General features: G+C 36.7%; 3 protein-coding genes across 3 annotated transcripts; 2 read left to right on the top strand and 1 right to left on the bottom strand.

The window, feature by feature from the left end:
* Positions 1-678: 678 nt before the first annotated feature.
* Positions 679-4,988, top strand: LOC145227811 (Na(+)/citrate cotransporter-like). Its single transcript, XM_080092730.1, has 15 exons — positions 679-1,295; positions 1,398-1,526; positions 1,801-1,937; positions 1,997-2,117; positions 2,182-2,212; positions 2,290-2,355; positions 2,430-2,473; positions 2,543-2,682; positions 2,746-2,868; positions 2,932-3,018; positions 3,114-3,218; positions 3,280-3,508; positions 3,791-3,896; positions 3,961-4,154; positions 4,415-4,988. Exons 1-15 carry the CDS (start codon positions 1,125-1,127, stop codon positions 4,538-4,540), a joined length of 1,809 nt encoding a protein of 602 aa, XP_079948856.1. The 5' UTR covers positions 679-1,124; the 3' UTR covers positions 4,541-4,988.
* On the bottom strand, positions 4,546-16,745 carry LOC145227810 (tyrosine-protein phosphatase non-receptor type 11-like). The gene is made up of 15 exons (XM_080092729.1): positions 16,629-16,745; positions 16,067-16,189; positions 15,775-15,969; positions 15,144-15,306; positions 14,278-14,499; positions 13,940-14,036; positions 13,791-13,870; positions 13,260-13,415; positions 13,051-13,182; positions 12,878-12,985; positions 12,553-12,658; positions 12,231-12,382; positions 11,997-12,089; positions 6,777-6,877; positions 4,546-5,869 (listed from the first exon to the last, which is right to left on the bottom strand). The coding sequence occupies exons 1-15, from the start codon at positions 16,646-16,648 to the stop codon at positions 5,749-5,751; spliced, it is 1,869 nt and encodes a 622-aa protein (XP_079948855.1). The 5' UTR covers positions 16,649-16,745; the 3' UTR covers positions 4,546-5,748.
* Positions 16,746-18,002: 1,257 nt separating this feature from the next.
* LOC145227812 (signal recognition particle subunit SRP54-like) lies at positions 18,003-20,907 on the top strand. The gene is made up of 12 exons (XM_080092731.1): positions 18,003-18,143; positions 18,214-18,390; positions 18,451-18,555; positions 18,698-18,818; positions 18,882-19,036; positions 19,110-19,185; positions 19,265-19,438; positions 19,540-19,700; positions 19,767-19,872; positions 19,930-20,060; positions 20,146-20,281; positions 20,362-20,907. The coding sequence occupies exons 1-12, from the start codon at positions 18,066-18,068 to the stop codon at positions 20,433-20,435; spliced, it is 1,494 nt and encodes a 497-aa protein (XP_079948857.1). The 5' UTR covers positions 18,003-18,065; the 3' UTR covers positions 20,436-20,907.
* The last annotated feature ends 216 nt before the right edge of the window (positions 20,908-21,123 follow it).

Below are 21,123 nucleotides of genomic sequence, written 5' to 3'. Positions count from 1 at the left end.
GGCTTACTGAACGATTTCTTCTAAAAAAAGAAAGTTTTAATTAAAGTATCGGGACGCCTGAACCTGTTTTGTATTTTACTGTGCGGTAAGAAATACTAAAACAGGTCATTACGTCACACAAATAAAGGTCACGTGACTTCCATCATAGACAACTGAACATAAATCAAAAACGCCAACAACGCCTACGGCATCCGCTTACTAGTGGAAGCAGACAGTTATTTTTTTGAACTTAATTACTACCATCAATACATATACAATTATCTTCGTCAAGTTTAATTTATTTGCACATCAAAACATTTACAGTACAGTTTTATTTCATTGAAACTCGTTTACATCATATTGATTCCCTATATGGTCTCAAAATTTGAATTTTAACTGTTTAAATTGCTGTCTTTACGATTAATTACTTACAGGAAGGCTTTGCAATTACGTCGATCTCCCAGTGGAGAAAATTAATATGGTGAATGAGTTGTGAATTCAACGGTTAAACCATTGCATTGGTCTTATAAACGCGGAGATTGAAATATTTGTGTTTAAGCGTCGCAGTAACAGCCGGCAATTAAGTAACGCCTCTGAAACACCCGGCAATTAAATAACACCGAGGTAAAAGTGTATCTACTATACAGAAGCACAGTCTATCTGGCAAGGTCAAAGGAAGCCGGTACCAAAGTGTAAAGAACCATTTGGTAGACAAGCCAGAGGGCAAAAGGTTACAGCTAAATGCATCGCTTGTGAGGAATTTAAAAAATTTACGTTCGGTTCAAGAAAAAGTCCCCTACTGGCCTGACAACTAATTTACAGTTGTGGTGCAAAACTGTGAGCTTAAGACCGCAACGTTGTTTTTAATTTCTTTGTGAAGTAACAAGAGTTAGAAGCTCATATGTGCGATTCTAAATCATATAGATGTTTGCGCTAAAATTACGAAACTCAGGTTAAAAGAGTTCAGTGCAGTCATTGATGCGAAAAAGTGGTACAATTCCCCAGATAAACCTTTATGTACATGCCAGAATGACCTTTTGCTGTGGCGAGCAAAAGAAAAACGGCGGAGGTCAACGGTAAAGAGTAGTCTATTTTACCGAGTTTTAGTTGCTCAGACAGACGTAACATAGAGCACAGACAGATTGATGAAGTGCAGAGACACAACTTTAATTGACAAAACCCAGGTCTTATTTGTTTCAGAACAAAACATGGGACTGCGAAAAGCACTTGCTATTCTTTGGAGATTTAGAAATAGCCTAGTTATTGTTCTGACGCCTATTTTGCTGCTTCCTTTACTGGTTATCGGCCAAACCTCGGTAAGGAAAGTAGAAGTATCAAAATGTATGCAATTGGTTACTTTAGTCACCATTTAATTTTTTCAATATATCTACTTGTTAAAAGTGTTTTCTTATTCCCAGGTTGCAAAATGTGCCTACGGGTTATGTCTTATGGCCGTGTACTGGACAACGGAAGCTTGTCCACTTGCCGTCACATCTCTGTTACCGATCATCCTGTTTCCAATGCTGGGCATTCAAACTGCTGACAGGGTAAACGAAGTTGAGAGCACTTGTGCGTGCTTAGATCGTACGCGCTGACATTAGCAAAACGCACATTGTAATTTCTATTGTGAGGATATTGCCAGTTTTAACCGTGTGGCCGTTTCTGTTTTTGCTAGTGTTCACCGGCATGACCCATTCACCACCAAACCCATGAGGTTAACGATTTTTTCGCAAAAAGATGTTAACTCACAGTCAAGATTTGCTACACCTATCTTTAAGTTACACATCATTTGACATCTAACTTTTTAAATCTAATTTTCAGGTGTCCATGTCCTACATGCGCCAACTAAACTTTCTTTTCGTGGGCGGCCTCATTATGGCAGTGGCTATCGAGGAATGGAACCTACATAGGCGAATTGCCCTCCGAGTCCTCATGCTAATCGGTTCTAAGCCTTGCTGGTAGGAATCAAAAACATTCACTAAACATTCATCATGCTGAAACTGTTTATGGGTTGCAGGGTTCTGATGGGTTTTATGTCAGTAACAGCACTGCTTTCTATGTGGATCAGCAATACTGCTACCACTGCCATGATGATTCCTATTGCAATGGCCGTCCATGGCCAAATGACAAACATCGAAGTTAGTAACAGTTTACCTGCATGGTTTGTGCATAAGAAAAAATAATCTCATTTTTTAAACGCAGGAAGAAAGTATAAAACAACCACAAAACGAAGGTAAAACATCTGGTGTTATAATATAGGTTTTTATAGGTAAGTGCAGTTGTATTAGTTCGATTGTTGCTTTTTGCAAGAACAAGTGTCATTGGCGAATCAAAATCAGAACAACCGCAGCGGCGACAAGATGCTGGAGTCTGGTGGTAAGTATCTAAAGTAATTGTTTAGCTACACTCAAGAAATAAAATACTTTAAATTCAACGACTTATCTTCAAAGATGAGATAGCGGCAGTGACGATTGTGGAAGGAGGAGAAAAAAAGGTATTTTTAAAGAATTTTAAATTTGTTTAATGATAATATCATCACCATGAAACCATAATGGAATCGCAGAGAGATGCATACAGAAAAGAGACCAACAACTTACGCAAGGCAATGTTGCTGTGCGTTGCTTATGCAGCAAACATTGGTGGTTTTGCAACTTTGATCGGAACGCCTGCAAATCTGATTCTACCGGGAACTTTGGATTCAGTGTAAGTTATTGGTATGTAACTATTTACAAAGTATTGCTTCATTTTTAACACTTGATTATTTAGATTTGGGGCAGGAGCATCCGAAAGCGTTGATTTCGTATCGTGGCTTGGCTTCAGTTTACCGATATCGTTGGTGTGTCTCACTCTCACATGGATTTGGCTTCAAATCAGGTTTACCGGTATTAGGTGAGCTAAACAATTTTTTGTAGTTGTTAGCTTATGTTTGTGACCCAAAATTTGTGTTTTTAGAAACTTGTGGGCGAAGAGCAACAGTGAGAACGACAGAAGAGTGTCGGCGTACATTAAAAAGGCTTATCAAGACCTGGGCCCAGTCAAGTTAGTAAATTAAATCCTTTCCCGCTTTCGTGTCGTTCGTCCTCACCTTTTAATGATAAAAGGCATAAACGAGCTTACACTGCTACTCATTCCAGGTTTGGAGAACTAGCAGTGCTTGGCCACTTCCTGGTACTGGCATTGCTGTGGCTCACAAGAGATCCAAAGTTCATCGACGGATGGAAAGAACTGTTTCCTAAAGCGTAAGGGTGATATTATATGCATTTACTAAATCCCAACAATGCGTCACCACCGTTTTCTTAGACTCATGAAAGACTCCACATCGGCTGTTATCGTCAGCTTCAGTTTGTTCGTGTTTCCCTCCAAAAACCCATTTCGATTCTGGCGAAAGAAAAATAAAGAAAATTCGGAGTTGTCGGAGAAGCCTGGTCCTTCTCCGCCTTTGCTGCCCTGGAAAACAGCACAAGTCCGACTAGCGTGGGACGTTGTGTTACTTTTGGGAGCAGGCTTTGCACTGGCTCGAGCATGTGAAGTGAGATGACACTTTCCTCTACGATAACATTAAAATTGTCAAAAAAAATGTGTGTGTACAATCAAACTAAAATACAAAAGTCTTTTAAACACAAACGAAAACGTTTGGAGATCGCTATTGCTGATTTCAATCCTTCGCTAAGGACAAAAACTTAAAGCTATTTACCTGGATTGGGTGTTTGTACTTGTTTAAACTTTAAAGTGACGCTTGATTGCACAAACATATATTGGTATCAATCGTTGTAGCTTATCCATTAAAATATATTCTATGCCATGTCCACAGGACTCTCAATTGACGGATTGGGTCGGTGACAAGATACAAGGTTTAACGTCGATACCACCTCCAGCTTTTGCTCTGGTCATTTCAATCACTCTATCTTTGCTGACAGGTAAAATTCTCCACCGATGACTCTTCAACACACGGACTCGATTACAATCGTTTTTGCCTTGCAGAATTCACAAGTAACGTCAGCACGGCCAGTATTTTCCTTCCGGTTCTTTGCAGACTTGCTTCTCATGCTAATATTCATCCTCTTTACATTGCAATCCCGGCCACTATTTCATGTTCCTTTGCATTTTCTCTTCCGGTAGCAACTCCGCCAAATGCCATCGCTTTTTCGTACGGCTCGCTCAAGGTCAAGGACCTGGTAAGCTTGCAAGTTAATTTCTTTTGCATAAAATACCATTGCATGTGCGGTAAGCAATCATGGTCAAGTCATTGTTTCTCTGTTCCGCTCTCTGAATGTGTATCTCCATAAAACTAAAAAGCAGAATAATATAAAACTTTAATGCCAAAACTAATATGTATCCGGTCATTTAATGATCCTGTCAAAATGGTTAGAAACAAAACTATGAGTCCAAACCTTTTTGGCAGTCTTTGCGTCATTTAAATGCATTTTCTGTGCAGATCTCAGCAGGATTGGTGCTCAACTTTATTTGTATTTTCATCCTGAACGCTTTCCTCAACACCACGGGCATAGCAATCTTCAACCTCAATTCGCCATCGTCGCTGAACGCCACCATCACAAACTGACAAACTTTAGACCCTTTATCAAGCTTGTATTAGCAACATACAGCGTCTTCACGGCATTGCAAGTACTGACCATGAATAACGCAAACAGAGAACTTTTCGCAAATAATCAGATTTCTTGTGTGCAATTATTCCACATATCAAGTGACAAAAAAGCGCCATTCCGCGCATATAACGGTGTTTGGTTTCGATAATATTCAGTGCAATTAAGTACAACGTGTTGCGCATACAAAACATATCGGGAAATACTGTAGCAAATAGCCATATTGTTTCAAGTGACAACGGAAATGCATGTAGTTGTGTGTTTTATGTATTGTTTGTTTTTTCGTTGGTTAATGCACCATTCGGTGGTCGTTGTAGGAAAATTACGTATTTAATCAGGGACTTCGTAAGTTTTATTATTATTCTGTCGAAATACTATTAATAAAGGCGTAAGCCAAAAAGGTTCAAATACTATGATGTCATATTCAATATTGCCAAAAACAAAAAATGCAAAAAAGCAAAATAACTTCCAAGTTTATAATGATGCTTTCGGCGACACAAATAAAATAAAATCCATTTTTCGATGTTATACCAAGTTCAAAATTAATGTGGTTTCTACTTTGTGGTAGAAAGCTTGTGTTGTCTTCGTACCGTCAATAAATGATTAAGAATAGTTTGGGTAAAAGTTACAATGCCACGATGAAGGGCGGGTATTAGCAACAAACAATAATAATAACAACAACAGCATATATTATCGATGCTAACTCTTCACTCGACAAAAGAATGATTCAAAAGGGCAGCTCTTAGCTGTAAAACAAATGGTAACTTCAGGCACATGAAATAAGCTTTTTTTTGTCCAACGTACTAAGAGCATATTGTGTTAACTTTTCAAATCAAATGTAGTGTTTAAAGTAGAGCATTAAAATCTTTATGTTTCTACACAAAATTTCTGTAATGGGTGCAATTTTTTCCTTTTTTGGTAGGAAACGTGGCCATTCAATAACCTGGCTTTAAAAACCATGAAAGATGGTTGTTTGTATACTAGGCAGTCTTCAAGCACCGAACTGCAAACACCGCATGACAAAGGAACGTTAGAGACAAAACGATATGCATAATAACAATAATTACACGACCATCACACAAAAACAGGCTTTATCTTCCAAAAGCTTTATGGAAGTGGCACAACTTTGGTGGAATGAAGCGGATTGTATGGGGTTACCAGGACCCCATCATCTCCTTGGCCCCAGCTGGGGGGTATGGGGTGCACTTCTCACGTTGTTATAAACGTTATTAGTGTTCTCGTATATTGCACGATGAGATGGGGGGAATGGGGTTCCAGGGAGACTAGTTCTGTGGCAGGAAAATATTTTGATCAATGGATTAAAGAAAGTATTTTTTATGAAAATTCAAAACTTCTTGAGGCAATTACCAGATATCACAGTTGTGATAGCAAACACTTAACTGGGCAGTCATATGTCCGTAATACATCAGCTTACCTCTAGCTGCTTTGCTTTCACATTGCACTCAAGTAAATCATGTTACCAGTGTTCACTTTCAACTTTCAAACTGCCTTAAAGTGCTTTCACGTGTATAACCGCAACTACCACACCGTCCTTTTTCAAGGGTCATTCTGATTTTGAAAACATTATTTTTACCAAAAATGGCTTTTGAGAAATCAATATTTCAGGCTTGTATAGTTTTTTTCTTACTGCAACATAATACCACTTTAGCTCTTAGTAGATGGCAGCCATATAATCTCTTCAGTGGAACTGTGACTTATTTTCAACAACCTCACTCTGATTCAACATGCTATATCATAATTTGACTTTGTTTGGTCCTTGAGGTCTGAAATCTTCACTACTTCACCAAACTGAATCATCAGCCTTTAAAATGGAGTATATATGGTATGATAACAAAAAAACAGGCAGTAATGTAATTCTCTGAATTCTGGCAATATAACTACAAACTGTAACTTGAAGGCATATTACCAGTGGTGGGATTCAGTTGGTTCGCACTGGTTCTATAGAACCGTCACACAATTTTATGTGATCAGCGAACCTGTTAGCATTACTGGTTACTGTCAATGGACTTTTTGTAACAGAACCGGCTGAAAAATATGAATTTTGTAATAGAACCCACTGACAAAAAATTTGAATCCCAACACTGCATACTACCCATTATAAACGTAACAACCTTCCAAATAATTTGCATGTTTAACATAATTTTCCAGTAGCACAAAAAAGTGAGACAAACTTACACAGAGCTTGACCTTGACCCAGCAGATGTTGGAGTTGGAGGAAGTGAAGCATGCATGTGCATTCCACCTGGAGAGGGCGGCAAAGATCCAAATGGGCGAACCTGCAAAAACAATTTGTCTAATGATCATTCGGCGTTAGGCAATAAAAGTTTATCTAACAATCTCTGCTATGATTTAATAAAAAAGCTGTGTAACCCTGCTTATGCCTGGCATGTACCTTACAATTTTTACAATAGAAATATGTACCAGTATTGATGTTTGTAATTGACTTTGATATTTTGACCATACATCCCTAAAGATACAATATTAGTTGTTGAATAAAATCAATTGACTTTTAGTTGAATGGTTAGGTGTAGACAGTGGTGGGATTCAGCCAGTTCGCACCGGTTCTATAGAACTGTCTCATGAAATTTTAGAGATCAGCGAACCGGTTAGCATTACTGGCTATTGTGAATGGACTTTGTAACAGAACCGGCTTAAAACTAGAAGGGTGGCTTAGCACATATTGCCCTTGCATATACACTATAACCTATTTTAAAACATTGATATATTTCCTATGCTTATTTTATATTGGGTCCCATACCATCCACTATCTTTTATAACCTTAGTTGTTTCTGCAAGCAGAAGCTCATGGGTCCCCACACATGAAAAGTTGTAGATAATGCATTTCAAGAGATAACCATGTGAAAGTTTGGTGTTGTAAGGTAAACGCAGTGATCGGCACTGGGCTTAAATAATAATACTATGTAAAAACATAACATTTGAGTATGTTTAATAAACTTTGCAAAATTTCATATAATTAGAATGTTTTTTAAAAGTTCATTTATTTTAGGGGGCTAGTTGAGTAAATGTTGGGGCTAAAGGTAAAACACATCAACTGAAACCTACAAATAGCATAGTCCACATCAGTGGCGTATCCAAGGGGGGGTTTTGGGGGTCCGGACCCCCCCCCTTTTCAAAAAGTTGTGCGTACATTAAATAGGCCAAAATCGTTCCGTTTACCACTGCGTGATAACAGGGAGTCGTTATCTCAAAGACGCGAGCCTTCAATCTCTTGTATTCGCTTGTTATCTAATCGCCAATTGTGACGTAACAAGGGTTTAATAAGGAGGTTTATGCGCTAACAATCGGAAAGTTACGTTCCGGCTAGGACGCTGGTAGCAGTTTCTTGCTTAGTGGTAACTGCACTAAGTGCAACATATCAAACTGTTTTTGCATTTGAACAATGTAAAAGTGTTAAAAACGTGTAATGTTGTGTTGCTTTGATCCGCCAAACACGTAATAGTTTGTCAAAAACATTAGATCGATGTAAATCGAGTTATGTTATTAGGGTAATTTGTTACTTGCCAGGCACAATTTATGCCTTCTGCAGTTACCACCTTTAGTGCATTCGTGACTTTGCGCAACTTAACAGTAGGATTACCGCTTCAGCAAGAGATTTAGTTCTTTAGAAATTGGACCCTGTTTTTTTAAGCAACGATTTTGATTACCTGACAGTCACGCTTATTTTGCAGCTGCAGTTTGGCTGTGTAAGCTAGATAGCAGCGGCGAAATCAGAAAACTACAAAGCTTTCGCTAAAATTACCTGTTCTTCCTGTCAATTAGATGGGTAGAGAAACCGCCAATTTTGGAAAAAGTGCTTTGCCGCATAACGCGTCGTTTTGAACGATGTGTGATGTCATAATGACGTCATTAGGGATTTCCCCCAAAAAAATTGTTGGACCCCCCCCTTTAAAAATTTCTGGATACGCCCCTGGTCCACATACTACCCCAAATTTTATCCAATCCTGACACTGTTTAAAAAACTGACCCATTGTAGGGGACTAGTGGGGTCAGACAAACCAAAAAAATATGAAATCTCAATGACTCAATCAATAGTACTGCAAAATTTCAGCCCAATCCGCCAATGTTTAAAATTTCGACCACTAGAGGTGTTTTAAACGACAACCGTTAATGTTTCAGATGTCATAGGGCTGTTAACAACCCCCTAACTAACGTTCACCAAGCAATCCACAAAGTCATAAAAGAGTAACATACAACTGCTTGCCCTTGTAACACTATTGAGCAACAGAAATCTTTCGTTTGTGGTGCCCAGTAACATACAAATACGTTTTACACTTTAGGGGCTTGTGGGTTAAATGATGGGGCTACATGGTTGAACACACCAATCGACATCTATAAATGGCATACTCTACAAGCTATCCAAATTTCAGCCAATTCTGACACTGTTTAAAAACTCACCCATTTTAGGGGGCTAGCAGGGTAAATACTGGGGTTATCAACAAAAACGAAGTGGGAAGCACATCTACATAACTACATCTACCATCTGTGTAAATTTCATCCAAATCCATCAAGGATTTGATAGAAAAACAAGTCTGACAAACTTCGGGGGAAAATACCCATTTTAGGGGGCTAGCGGGGTAAATACTGGGGTTATCAACAAAAACAAAGTGGGATGCACATCTACATAACTACATCTACCATCTGTGTAAATTTCAGCCAAATCCATCAAACATTTGATGGAAAAACTAGTCGGACAAACTTTGGGGAAAAAATACCCATTTTAGAGGGCTAGCGGGGTAAATACTGGGGTTATCAACAAAAACAAAGTGGGATGCACATCTACATAACTACATCTACCATCTGTGTAAATTTCATGCAAATCCATCAAGGATTTGATGGAAAAACGAGTCGGACAAACTTTGGGGAGAAGAAAAAAGAAGAAAAACAAACAAACAATTTGAGTAAAATCAATATGTGTCCCCTTCAGGGAAGGGGACCCATAAATATGACTTTTATGATAGAACTGACTGACAAAAAATTTGAATCCCACCGCTGGGTGTAGCTATTACTAGGATGTCCACTGATCATCCTCTTCTTTAACTTTACATGTACATTCTATCAATCATCATGACAAAACTAGAAGGGTGGCTTAGCACATTTTACCATAGCATATACACTACAATCTATTCTGCAAACTGTAATATATTCTCTATATTTATTTTTATTGGGTCCCATATTAGCCAACATTTTTTATAATCTTGATTTGTTTCTGCAGGCAGAAACTCATGGGTCCCCAAAACCGCAAAGTTGTAAACAGACAACCATAAGAAACGTTGCTATAAAGTCAAACACAGTAATTGGTAGTGTTACTTAAAAAAAGAAGTTATGTAAATTACAAACTGTCCAAATCTCATGCAATTGAGACATTGTTATAAGTTTGTGTGCCTAAATAGCATAAAACACTGACATCTCAAAACGGCATATTATACAAACTGTCAAAATGTATTGTTGATTAATTCACCCATTTTGGGGGGTTGGTAGGGTAAATATTAGGGCTGCAGGGTGAAACACAATATTCGACAGCTACAAATGCCAAATTCAAAAAACTATCAAAAATTCATCCAAATCGGACGTTTTATAAACAATAGGTGGCTTAAGCAGTAAATATTGGGCTACATGGTGAAACACAATAATCGATGCCCTAAAATAGCATAATGAAAAAACTGTCCAAATTGTATTCAAATCGGACATTGTTTAAAAAATCACCCATTTTAGGGGGCTAGTGGGGTAAATATTGTGGCTGCAGGGTAAAACACAACAAACGATGCCCTAAAATGGCCCAATGAACAAACTGTCCGAATTTCATGAAATTCGGACATTGTTTAAAAAATCACCCATTTTAGGGGGCTAGTGGGGTAAATATTGGGGCTACAGGGTAAAACACAACAAACGATGCCCTAAAATGGCACAATGAACAAACTGTCCAAATTTCATCCAATTCGGACATTGTTTAAAAAATCACCCATTTTAGGGGGCTAGTGGGGTAAATATTGGGGCTACAGGTTAAAACACAACAAACGATGCCCTAAAATGGCCCAATGAACAAACTGTCCGAATTTCATCTAATTCGGACATTGTTTAAAAAATCACCCATTTTAGGGGGCTAGTGGGGTAAATATTGGGGCTACAGGTTAAAACAAAACAAACGATGCCCTAAAATGGCCCAATGAACAAACTGTCCGAATTTCATCCAATTCGGACATTGTTTAAAAAATCACCCATTTTAGGGGGCTAGTGGGGTAAATATTGGGGCTACAGGTTAAAACACAACAAACGATGCCCTAAAATGGCACAATGAACAAACTGTCCAAATTTCATCCAATTCGGACATTGTTTAAAAAATCACCCATTTTAGGGGGCTAGTGGGGTAAATATTGGGGCTACAGGTTAAAACACAACAAACGATGCCCTAAAATGGCCCAATGAACAAACTGCCCAAATTTCATCCAATTCGGACATTGTTCAAAATTTACCCATTTTAGGGGGCTAGTGGGGTAAACACTGGGGCTATCGAGTCAAACAAAACAAATGGCACATCTACATAACCATATCTACCATCTGTGAAAGTTTCATCCAAATCCATCAAACATTTCAGGGCAAAATGGGGTGGACAAACTTCAGGGAAGAAAAAAAAAGAAAAGAAAAAAAAAGAAAAAAAAAAAAAAGAAATCGAGTAAAATCAAGATGTGTCCCCTTCAAGGAAGGGGACCCATAATTAGGTGCAAATCAAAACCTTGATTTTATGCTGTATGTTCTTTGTGTGTAGTACAGTGGTTCCCAAACCTTTTCATATATTTTTCAAAACGGTCCCTTTGCCATTATTTCGAGGGCTCGCGGTCCTTAAGCCTAAATGTGTATTTCATAAAAACTAAAGTTGATTGCAGGATTTTAGCTAGTTATGCAAAATTGCGCATAACAATCATTCAAAGACAGCATGTGACATCACAAACAGGACAAAAACATTACGATTGTGCGCGAACAATTGCATTTTTGATAGTTGTCATTCAATAAAGGCCATTGTTTAGCAATGGAGACAGTCGATTCTCAATTCTAGTTTGATTTAAACTTATTTAGTGGCACAAACTGACGCCAAATAAGATTATAAAATTACTTCAACCGCTTCGCAGTCCCCTCAAAATTGCCTCACAGACCCCTAAAGGACCGCGGACCCCAGTTTGGGAACTGATGGTGTAGTATGATTAGACTTTGGTAAATCTGTATTATTTAAATTCCTGCAATATGCATGACAGATTGGTTCTATAAGCACATAGGATTGCTAATATTGGATTGACCAATATGTCTGACAGAATCCTTTAGCTAGGTGGGTACAGAGTCAATACACTGTAAATGTGTGTTTACATAAAAAAGCAGACCAACCTTTTGCAAAGCAGCAATTGCAGCAGCATCACCACCAGCTGCTTCTGAAGTTTGCCTGGTGTTGATATATTCCCTTCCTTTGCCCTTATTCATCTGGTAAAACAAATTTGCATGTAAACCACAACACAAATATTAGGTTATTCAAATCTTTAATGTACGCCTGGTATCAATAACTACAACAGCATCGCCCAGCTGTCTAACTACACAATGCTCAGAATGTTGTTCTTTTCTAACCTGTTCTGCTTCCATTCTTTTGGTTAAAGTCTCAATGTGCTGTTTTACAGCAACATAAACGAATTGATATTGTGCTTCAGTTTGCACCATTCCTGATCGTTGGCTTCTCACCATCTGAATGGTCCTTTGGACATCAATTTCACAATCCAGACCTAGAACATGAAAAATTTGTCACAGTGCATTTCTATGTTGATTTCACTGTTGTTTTACTTCTATATGACTTGCTTCAAAGCCTTGTTTGTTGGCTGGATTACAACACAATCAACTGAAGTGACATATCTTTGACATAAATTTTTTCCATAAACATTGATACACCACTAACCTTGTTGTCGAATTATGTCCAAAATTATATCAATAACAATAAAAGTTCCAGATCTTCCGATACCAGCACTACAATGCACAATGACAGGGCCACATTCCATTGTCCTCTGCAATAAGCAAGGTTTAAAATGTAATGATAGTTACCAGACAACAAAAAAGAAGAACAAAAAACTTTAGTATTAAAGATAAGCCTTTGTAACAAAACGATGATGGATTTCACCATCAGTGATTTTGATGGAATTAGTTCATGATTCAAGTGCGATTTATTAATTACCAAAAAGTTGTGAACATAATGTTTTGTAAATACAAATGCAAAAAATACATACGTAACGTTCATTGATATCATGAAGAAAGTTGAGGACACCTCCAGGGTCACTTGGTACACCATGATCAGGCCATACTTTAAAGTGATAGTGATATACAATTCTTTCAGCCTGTAAATTTCATAAAAAATGTACTGGAAAATAATACTCATTTTACTAGTGTCTCCAAAATATACCTCCTCATTCTTGGATAGCCGAAACTCGCGTAGTGTGTAATCACGGTAGTCAGTTTCACGAAGGTTCTGGACTTTGTATTTATCAAACTCCTTCGATTCATTCTCTGCTGGCCAATATTTCACACATTTGTTCTGTGAAATGTTTTGCAAGATTGGTACAAAGTACAACAGAGGGCAACCAGCAGTAATCATATCGACATTATACATACCCTCCCTCTTTCAACTTCTCTTGTTGTCATAACAATGATCCTTGCATTTTCCTGAAAGACCATTTTCCAGAAATCGGCAACAGTGTTGTTCAAACAACCCTGAGTTGAAATATACATCTTGCTTTTCCACAAGCCACCAAGTTCTTCCACTTCAGGCTACAAAATTTTTTAAAGTTGAAACAAAGTAAGTTTACTTTAGTAACAATTGTTTATGTTCGCATTTAAAAGTTTGAAATTGGTCATCAGTGACAGAAACGATAAAGCAACCCAAATTTGCAAATTTTGTTTACAACAAAGTAAAGCAACATAGATAACCGATTTGGGAACAGCTAAATTTGGCAAAATATATATTTGTAATCAGAGTATACTTATCCAACTTTAAGTGCAAGAAATACAAATAGCCATTGTAACAAAAAATGGCAACTAACAAATTTTAAAATCTATTGATTTACGTGGAATCTTTCATGTGGGACAACAATACAGTAAACAGACATATCATAATTGTAACAAGAAATATACATGTTATTTCACCTTAATGCGATTTGCATTGATGTAGTCTGAACCTGGTACTGTTGGGTCAGCGTCCTCCAAAACAACCCGCGTGTGATCAACTGCAACAATGTTTGAAAAATCAATGCATATGAATTATGGATAATTGTTTGATTGATTGATTATCTTACATGGAAGGATATTTTTGTAGCGATTTTTTGCTTTGTTTTCTGGTTTGGCTCCTTCTTTACGGCTAAACAGATGTTTGCATTCTTGCTGTTGCAATGTCTAAAACCAGAATTGTTTTTTACATGCACATTGCCACTGCATATATAGAGTGAAATAACAATTAAATTGGCTAAAGTTTGAAATACACTTTACACAGGTTAACAACATCACTAAATAACAAGAATAGAGTACATTTTTGTGTGGATATGGTCAAAACAAACCATTTAGGGTATGATGAAGGTATGGAGTTATATCACTGCACACAAAAATAGTACCAAAAGTTTGTTAAAACTAAACCAACCTCAAACTCTTCCCAGAAGCCTGCTTTACTTGCATCAGACTCGTGAAGCTCTTTCACACGCTTCTCAATCATCGCTGCATTTATACGGGTGGCATTAAAAGGCTGTTTGAGATAAACCACACTGCCTGTGCGTTCCACCATGGCATTTTGTCGATGGTGGTCAATCAACTCAGTGAGAGAATCAAATTTCTGTCCACCTCCTATGTCATATTTGTCATTGTCCTAAAATAAAACACACATTTTAATAATATAGTTCATGTAAATCATTTATCCGATATAATAATAACAAACATAACAAATTAGTGTAAACTTGTCAAAACAGCTTGTAACCTTGACACATCCGATGATTACAAACAAGGCAACAAAGGTAAGTGATAAACCTGATGTGGTAATCAGGAAATTGGTGTTTCCTTCTATTTAGCATTTCCCTTTAGTTCATTAAAAGTTCGTTAAAAACTTGTGCCTGGTTGATAATAAACAGTTAGCCTTCTCGATTTTTGTTTATTACAAGAATATAATTAGTGAACATTTTTGTGACATTTATTTCATAAACAAGCATATGTATGTGTTGTTCATGTTGGATTTTGTACAGAGCAAGTATCTTGTATTACTAATGTGTGGGTGCAAAAATGAGTCAATTCAATAAGGTACTTTTGGAACACTGCATCTGCTGAAATTACATCATTTTACAGGCATTAATAAAAAAAAAATTTGTCATTTACTGCAAATCTTTCATTTTCTAAATGATTTTGGTTAACCAACAATGTGCACTTAACCACTAGACCACTGTAGTGATACAGGATGGTGCTAATAACATGTTAATTAAACTAATAGCCACTTTGGGTGGTAAACAAATTGATGCTTACACTGTGCCGGATCATAATGTGTATAATCTTGTCTTCACATCGAACTGAAAGCACAAAGTCTCCAGGCTTGCTTAAGCTTCGCCTCACCAGAAAGCTTCCATTTTTTGCCTTTTCCATTAGAAGAGTTTCAGCTGTTTTTCCAGTTGTATGTCCATGATACCACCTTAAAAAGTGTTTGGTAAAACAAATTTGCTTTAAAATGCAACAAGCATAGTGTTCTTTTTACATTTTTGGCCTCTGGTATCTTTAACAATAAAGTACAAACAATTAAAAAAAAACAGTGATTCTCCTTTAAATGTCACACAATATTTATTTATTGTATGTATGTATAAATAAACTGTACGTGACGTAAACACATAACATTACATCTAAAAGTTTTATTGTATCTCAAAGGCATATTTTGCATTTGTTAACCTTTTCGCTTGTAAGCATAAAACATATAATGACCTTCTACTGCTTTTGAAAGCATATTGTTTGACACAAACACTAGCTTGTATTTGGTTTATGTTCAAGTCAATTAGAACCTCAACAAATTTTAAAATTTGATTTGAGATAATAATTTTACTGAAAAGCGTTTGTTACAAAAATGCAAAGGGTTAGAGGAAAGAAAAACGTTCTAAAACATTTTTACCTTTCAGATGTAGGGTCTGCACAATTTAGAGGAAATTTTAACTCTATCACATCTCCATTGATTTCGCGAAGCTGGCCATGTTTCTCTGTGTAAAACTGAACAAGCTCGGCCAAAGTGGCAAATTTTTCTCCACCATACAAATCATAAAAGTCGCCAGTATTTTGAATTTTAATGTGGGTGACATCATCTCCTCGTCTGTAATTAACATTGTTGGTTGTTTTCAAGGACACTGTTTAAAACTTTTTGTTTTAAAAAAACACATGTAACTTTATTTAACTTTTAAATGTTATACCTTACTGACACAGTAAAGTCACCAGGATTGCTTTTACTGGGTCGCGCTAAAAAGCTTCCAGAAATACCACGCTCAAGAAGAAGATTCTCTGCATCTGTACCGCTAATGTTAGGATGGAACCATCTGGGACAAAATTGCAAAAAGTTAGATGTGTAAATTCTTTTTTATCAAAAAACAAGGTAAAAGAAGAAATCTTTATGCTATTACATATCACCCTGTTGAGTACATTAGAGAAATTGCAACTTTAATGTTTATTTAACATATTGATTTGTGTAACAATAGTATGACAGATCCCACCCATCATATAAAGTTTATAGATTCTCACAACAAAACTTTGACTCATTTAATCTAATAACCATTTTAGTTCGTGCATAAACAATATTTTAACGCTGCTCTGCATCATTGACTTGCATACTGGTTTGGAATAATTCTGTCTGCCCCAGAACCCCTCTACTTTTAAAAACACAGTATATTGTTTCAACATGAAAATGATAAGGTAACAACTGTGGTTGGTTAATAAACAAAAAATATATATAAAACCTTAATTAACTGTTAAACTTACCGCCTAGACATTGATCCCATTGATGTAACACATACAAATAAAAGAACAAATACTGCCGATCACAATTATTTTTTGTGTTGTGAAAAAACTTTATCAAATAAACAAAACGAATTGAATTATTTGTATCAGCATATTTTACAATTTTAGCCAAGATCCAATAAATGACAACTTTTTTCTTGCACCGAATTATTTCTTGTTGCCAAAATAGTGTAAACGCACATATATTTTGTTTGTAGCCATCGAATGTCACTGTGACAATGGCAAACTTCAAATCGACTTGGCTGAAACAGAATGTAACCAAGGTTTTAAATGGACTGATATAACTGCATTTGGATTTGGAAAAATACGTCTATGCTGCTTTAATTTATTTTATCTTTTTTTCCTATTTAAACAAAATACAGACAACATGCACCACATGTTAGGTTGAAGCCAGTCATGTTTTCCCTAAAAAGGTAGATTTGTTTTCGGTGGGGTCGTTTTTGGAAGTTTAAACAAATTAAACAATAACCTGAAATGACACAATATATTGATGCCTGTTGTTTTTTTGTAATTGTTACGTCACATATAAACAAAGGTTTCAAATAGAAGTTGTATCACGTGCCCAGCAGCGTCTTTCCAGAACGTAAATATGTACCGTATTCAAAACGCAATCCCACATGTCACGCAATGGTTTCAGAGTGTACCATATTAAGGCCCAAACAATAATATAAACATGTGTAATTAAATGTAAGAAACTAAAAGTAGGGAGTTGGAACTATGGGTGTTACTGTTTTGCGGCTGTTTCGCCAACTGCTTTCCACAACATGAAATGCCTCAAATTATATATAAATGTCTTACTGCTTCGAATTCTGATCACTGATTGCTGGACAGGGCATACTAGTTACACTTTACTTTGTAGCAGGTAATACGTTCTCTTCTAAATACAAAAAAGTGAAGAGCGCAAACTCCAAACAGTTACACTTTTGCTTCCGTTAGAGGGCGTGTTTTATTGCATGACTTATTGTTGTTATTTTGTCATTACTTTGTGTGTTATTTTTCAGTAGTTTAAATTACGTTTTATTCATTTTTACTTCGTTGTCAAAAAGTGGAAAATATTTTTTCGATCGCATTGACGTATATTTATTGTCGATCTCATGTATTTAATAATGTCTTATATCCACGAAAAACGTAAACTCTGTTGACATCATCGTTGCACAAATGTGTTGTGATCGTTTTGACAAAAAGAGAACTATTAGAAGTTTGTTGTGAGTAGTTACAACTTCAAAGTCTGAACCCTGGACTAGTGGTGTTGTTTGTTAAAGTAAAAATGAGATTTGATAGCATTATTCTACTATAATAAAGGTTCATTAGGGCTGGTGCCTGCCAAGTTGCTGACCGTGCGATTTGTTTCTTTAGATTCTTATTTTTAAATAAAGAGATCTACGACAATTTTTCACAATGGTGTTGGCTGATTTGGGTAGAAAGATTAACAATGCGCTGCGTTCATTGAGCAATGCAACTATTATTAATGAAGAGGTATGTTCCACTTAACATTTTATGATTTTTGCTGTTCATTAAAAGAGTCTAAACAAACCTCTTCTTAAAGGTGCTGCAGTCTATGTTGAGTGAAATTTGCAGAGCACTCTTGGAAGCAGATGTTAATATCCGGCTTGTCAAAAAGCTCAGAGAAAATGTACGATCAGCAATTGATTTTGATGAAATGGCATCTGGTTTAAACAAACGAAAAATGATTCAATCCTCTGTTTTTCGCGAACTTGTAAAGGTATGTTACTGTGCAAGCGTTTTGTCTGGTGTTTTTGATAACGTTTGAAACTTTGTTTAGTTGGTTGACCCTGGTGTCAAAGCATGGCAACCAACAAAAGGAAAACCAAATGTCATTATGTTTGTTGGTTTGCAAGGTAGCGGAAAGACTACTACTTGTACAAAGGTTCGTATATGTCTTATGTGTTTGTATTTTATGACTTAAGTTGTTTAGCATTTGGCAGATAAGTAAAGACATACATAATAACAGAAAATACAATATATGTTTTATTGATTTGCAAGATATATGCTTTGTATTATTTTAACAGCTTGCATACTACTATCAACGTAAAAACTGGAAAACCTGTTTAATTTGTGCTGACACATTTCGTGCTGGTGCTTTTGACCAACTGAAACAGAATGCAACAAAAGCAAGAATCCCCTTTTATGGTATGACTTTACAATCTAAACATGTGCAGAAAAGGAAAAGTATCAGAAAATAATTGTTCACAGGCAGTTACACTGAAGCTGATCCAGTGGTAATTGCTGCCGAAGGTGTAGACAAGTTTAAAGATGAAAACTTTGAAATTATTATTGTTGATACAAGTGGTCGCCACAAACAAGAAGATTCCTTGTTTGAAGAAATGTTACAAGTTTATAATGCAGTGGTAAGTTTATATAACTACTTGATGTTGGTAAAGTAACATACAATGTAACACTTGCACAACAACTTTTTTGTAGAATCCTGACAATGTGATTTTTGTTATGGATGCTTCCATCGGACAAGCATGTGAGGCACAAGCAAAAGCTTTCAAGGGTAAGTTGGTTTATGTGTGTGTAGTTGTTTGTTTATCTTCTTTTTTACAATTGTTGGCATGTATACACATAAATTTCAGAAAAAGTCGATGTTGCATCTGTTATTGTTACAAAACTTGATGGTCATGCCAAAGGCGGAGGAGCTCTTAGTGCAGTGGCTGCAACACAGTCTCCTATTATTTTTATTGGAACAGGAGAACACATTGACGACTTTGAAATGTTCAAGACCCAGCCATTTGTGAAGAAGTTGCTAAGTACATACAATAATTTTTATTAGACAGTTTAGTACTGTACAATTGTTAATGTCTATCTGTTTCTATGTTGTATTTCTTGCTAAAAAGTATCTTTTTAACAGACATGGGAGATATTGAAGGTCTGATTGACAAAGTAAATGAACTGAAACTGGATGAAAATGAAGAACTATTGGAAAAGTTAAAACATGGCCAATTCACGCTCCGTGACATGTATGAACAGTTTCAGAACATAATGAAGATGGGACCATTCAGCCAAATTATGGTTGGCTGTTGTTTCTTACTAACTCTATGGGTGTAATGTTTTCTTTAAATGTGCATTGTTTTGCAGAGTATGATTCCTGGATTTAATGATTTCATGACTAAAGGTCATGAAAAAGACTCAACTGACAGGTTAAAACGGCTGATGACAATTATGGACAGCATGACTGACGAGGGTAAGATTGTGTTTATCACCATACAAATACTGTGTATCAATCTGCAAATATTTACAGAGCTTGACCATAAAGATGGTGCAAAGGTGTTTTCTAAAAACCCAGGCCGAGTGGCAAGAGTTGCTCGAGGTTCTGGGTCTCTCCCTAAAGAAGTGAATGAACTGCTGGTGCAACATGGAAAGTTTGCACAGGTAGTTTTTGTACAAAATCAAGCACTGAGCTAAACCTAAACTTTGCTAACATAATATAAGCCTGCCAAAATCTTGTGTTGTTTAGATGGTTAAAAAGATGGGTGGAATGAAGGGTTTGTTCAAGCCAGGTGGAATGGATAAAAATGTAAACCCTGCTCAGATGGCTCGCCTCAATGGACAAATGGCAAAACTCATGGACCCTCGAGTTCTACACCAAATGGGTAGAGTAGCTTTTCATTGATAATTTTTGTAAATATAGACCAAAATGCAGCAAAAGACTTATATTTCTGTATATTTCTAGGTGGAATGAATGGTCTTCAAAATATGATGAGACAGTTTCAGCAAGGTGGAAACCCGCTTGGTGGCATGAAGTAACAATGGCAGAATTGGCGAAAGGACGTTCACTGGATGCCGGCTGTGAAATCGACCACCAGTGGTTTCACTCCAAAGACCATACAGTGCCAAGGAAACCCAAACCCCTTTGATTTGGTGGGCGGCAGTGGCATGACGAAGTTTTAAAAGTGGTGTTTTTACTGCCACTGTACCCCTTGTTTATTGTTGCCTCAGTTAGCATTTGGATAGCAGACATCCAAGAAACTTTTTGCGCCAGGGTTTCACAGCATTATATTTCGTATTTTCGCCAAGAGTATGTAAAAAACTTAAACTACAGGACATAAAAGAATTGTTTTAATTTATTTTGTGCATGTTTTTCGTATGTTTGAATTCACTAAGGACAAATGGCTGTTTTTGTGCTTAGTCCGTGTGTTTTTACAATCGTCAAGTTTATCATCGTTTGGTGCAATGACTGTGAACGCAGGGTTGTTTAATACAAGGCGGCGGAGTAAAACCCTTTGTCAGCTTGTTGATTTGCTTAAATTTGTTTGTAACGTGTAGTAACAGGATTGTCGTTAACTTGATCCAGAAATCGTGGTTATTAAAAGCAGGCTTTTTAACGTGGACAGTAGGCGGTAAACTTCATAAAACACATTAATTTGTTCAGCCAAAATTAGTGGGGCAAAAAGGTTGGAAGACCCTGGATTAAACTTAGTTTTAGAAAGTGTGA

Source organism: Phallusia mammillata, chromosome 5 (genome assembly GCF_965637545.1).
Source record: "Phallusia mammillata chromosome 5, kaPhaMamm4.hap1.1, whole genome shotgun sequence".
Taxonomy (NCBI): Eukaryota; Metazoa; Chordata; class Ascidiacea; order Phlebobranchia; family Ascidiidae; genus Phallusia; species Phallusia mammillata.
Note: the sequence above shows the minus strand (reverse complement) of the source record. Positions and strands in the feature narration are given on the sequence as shown.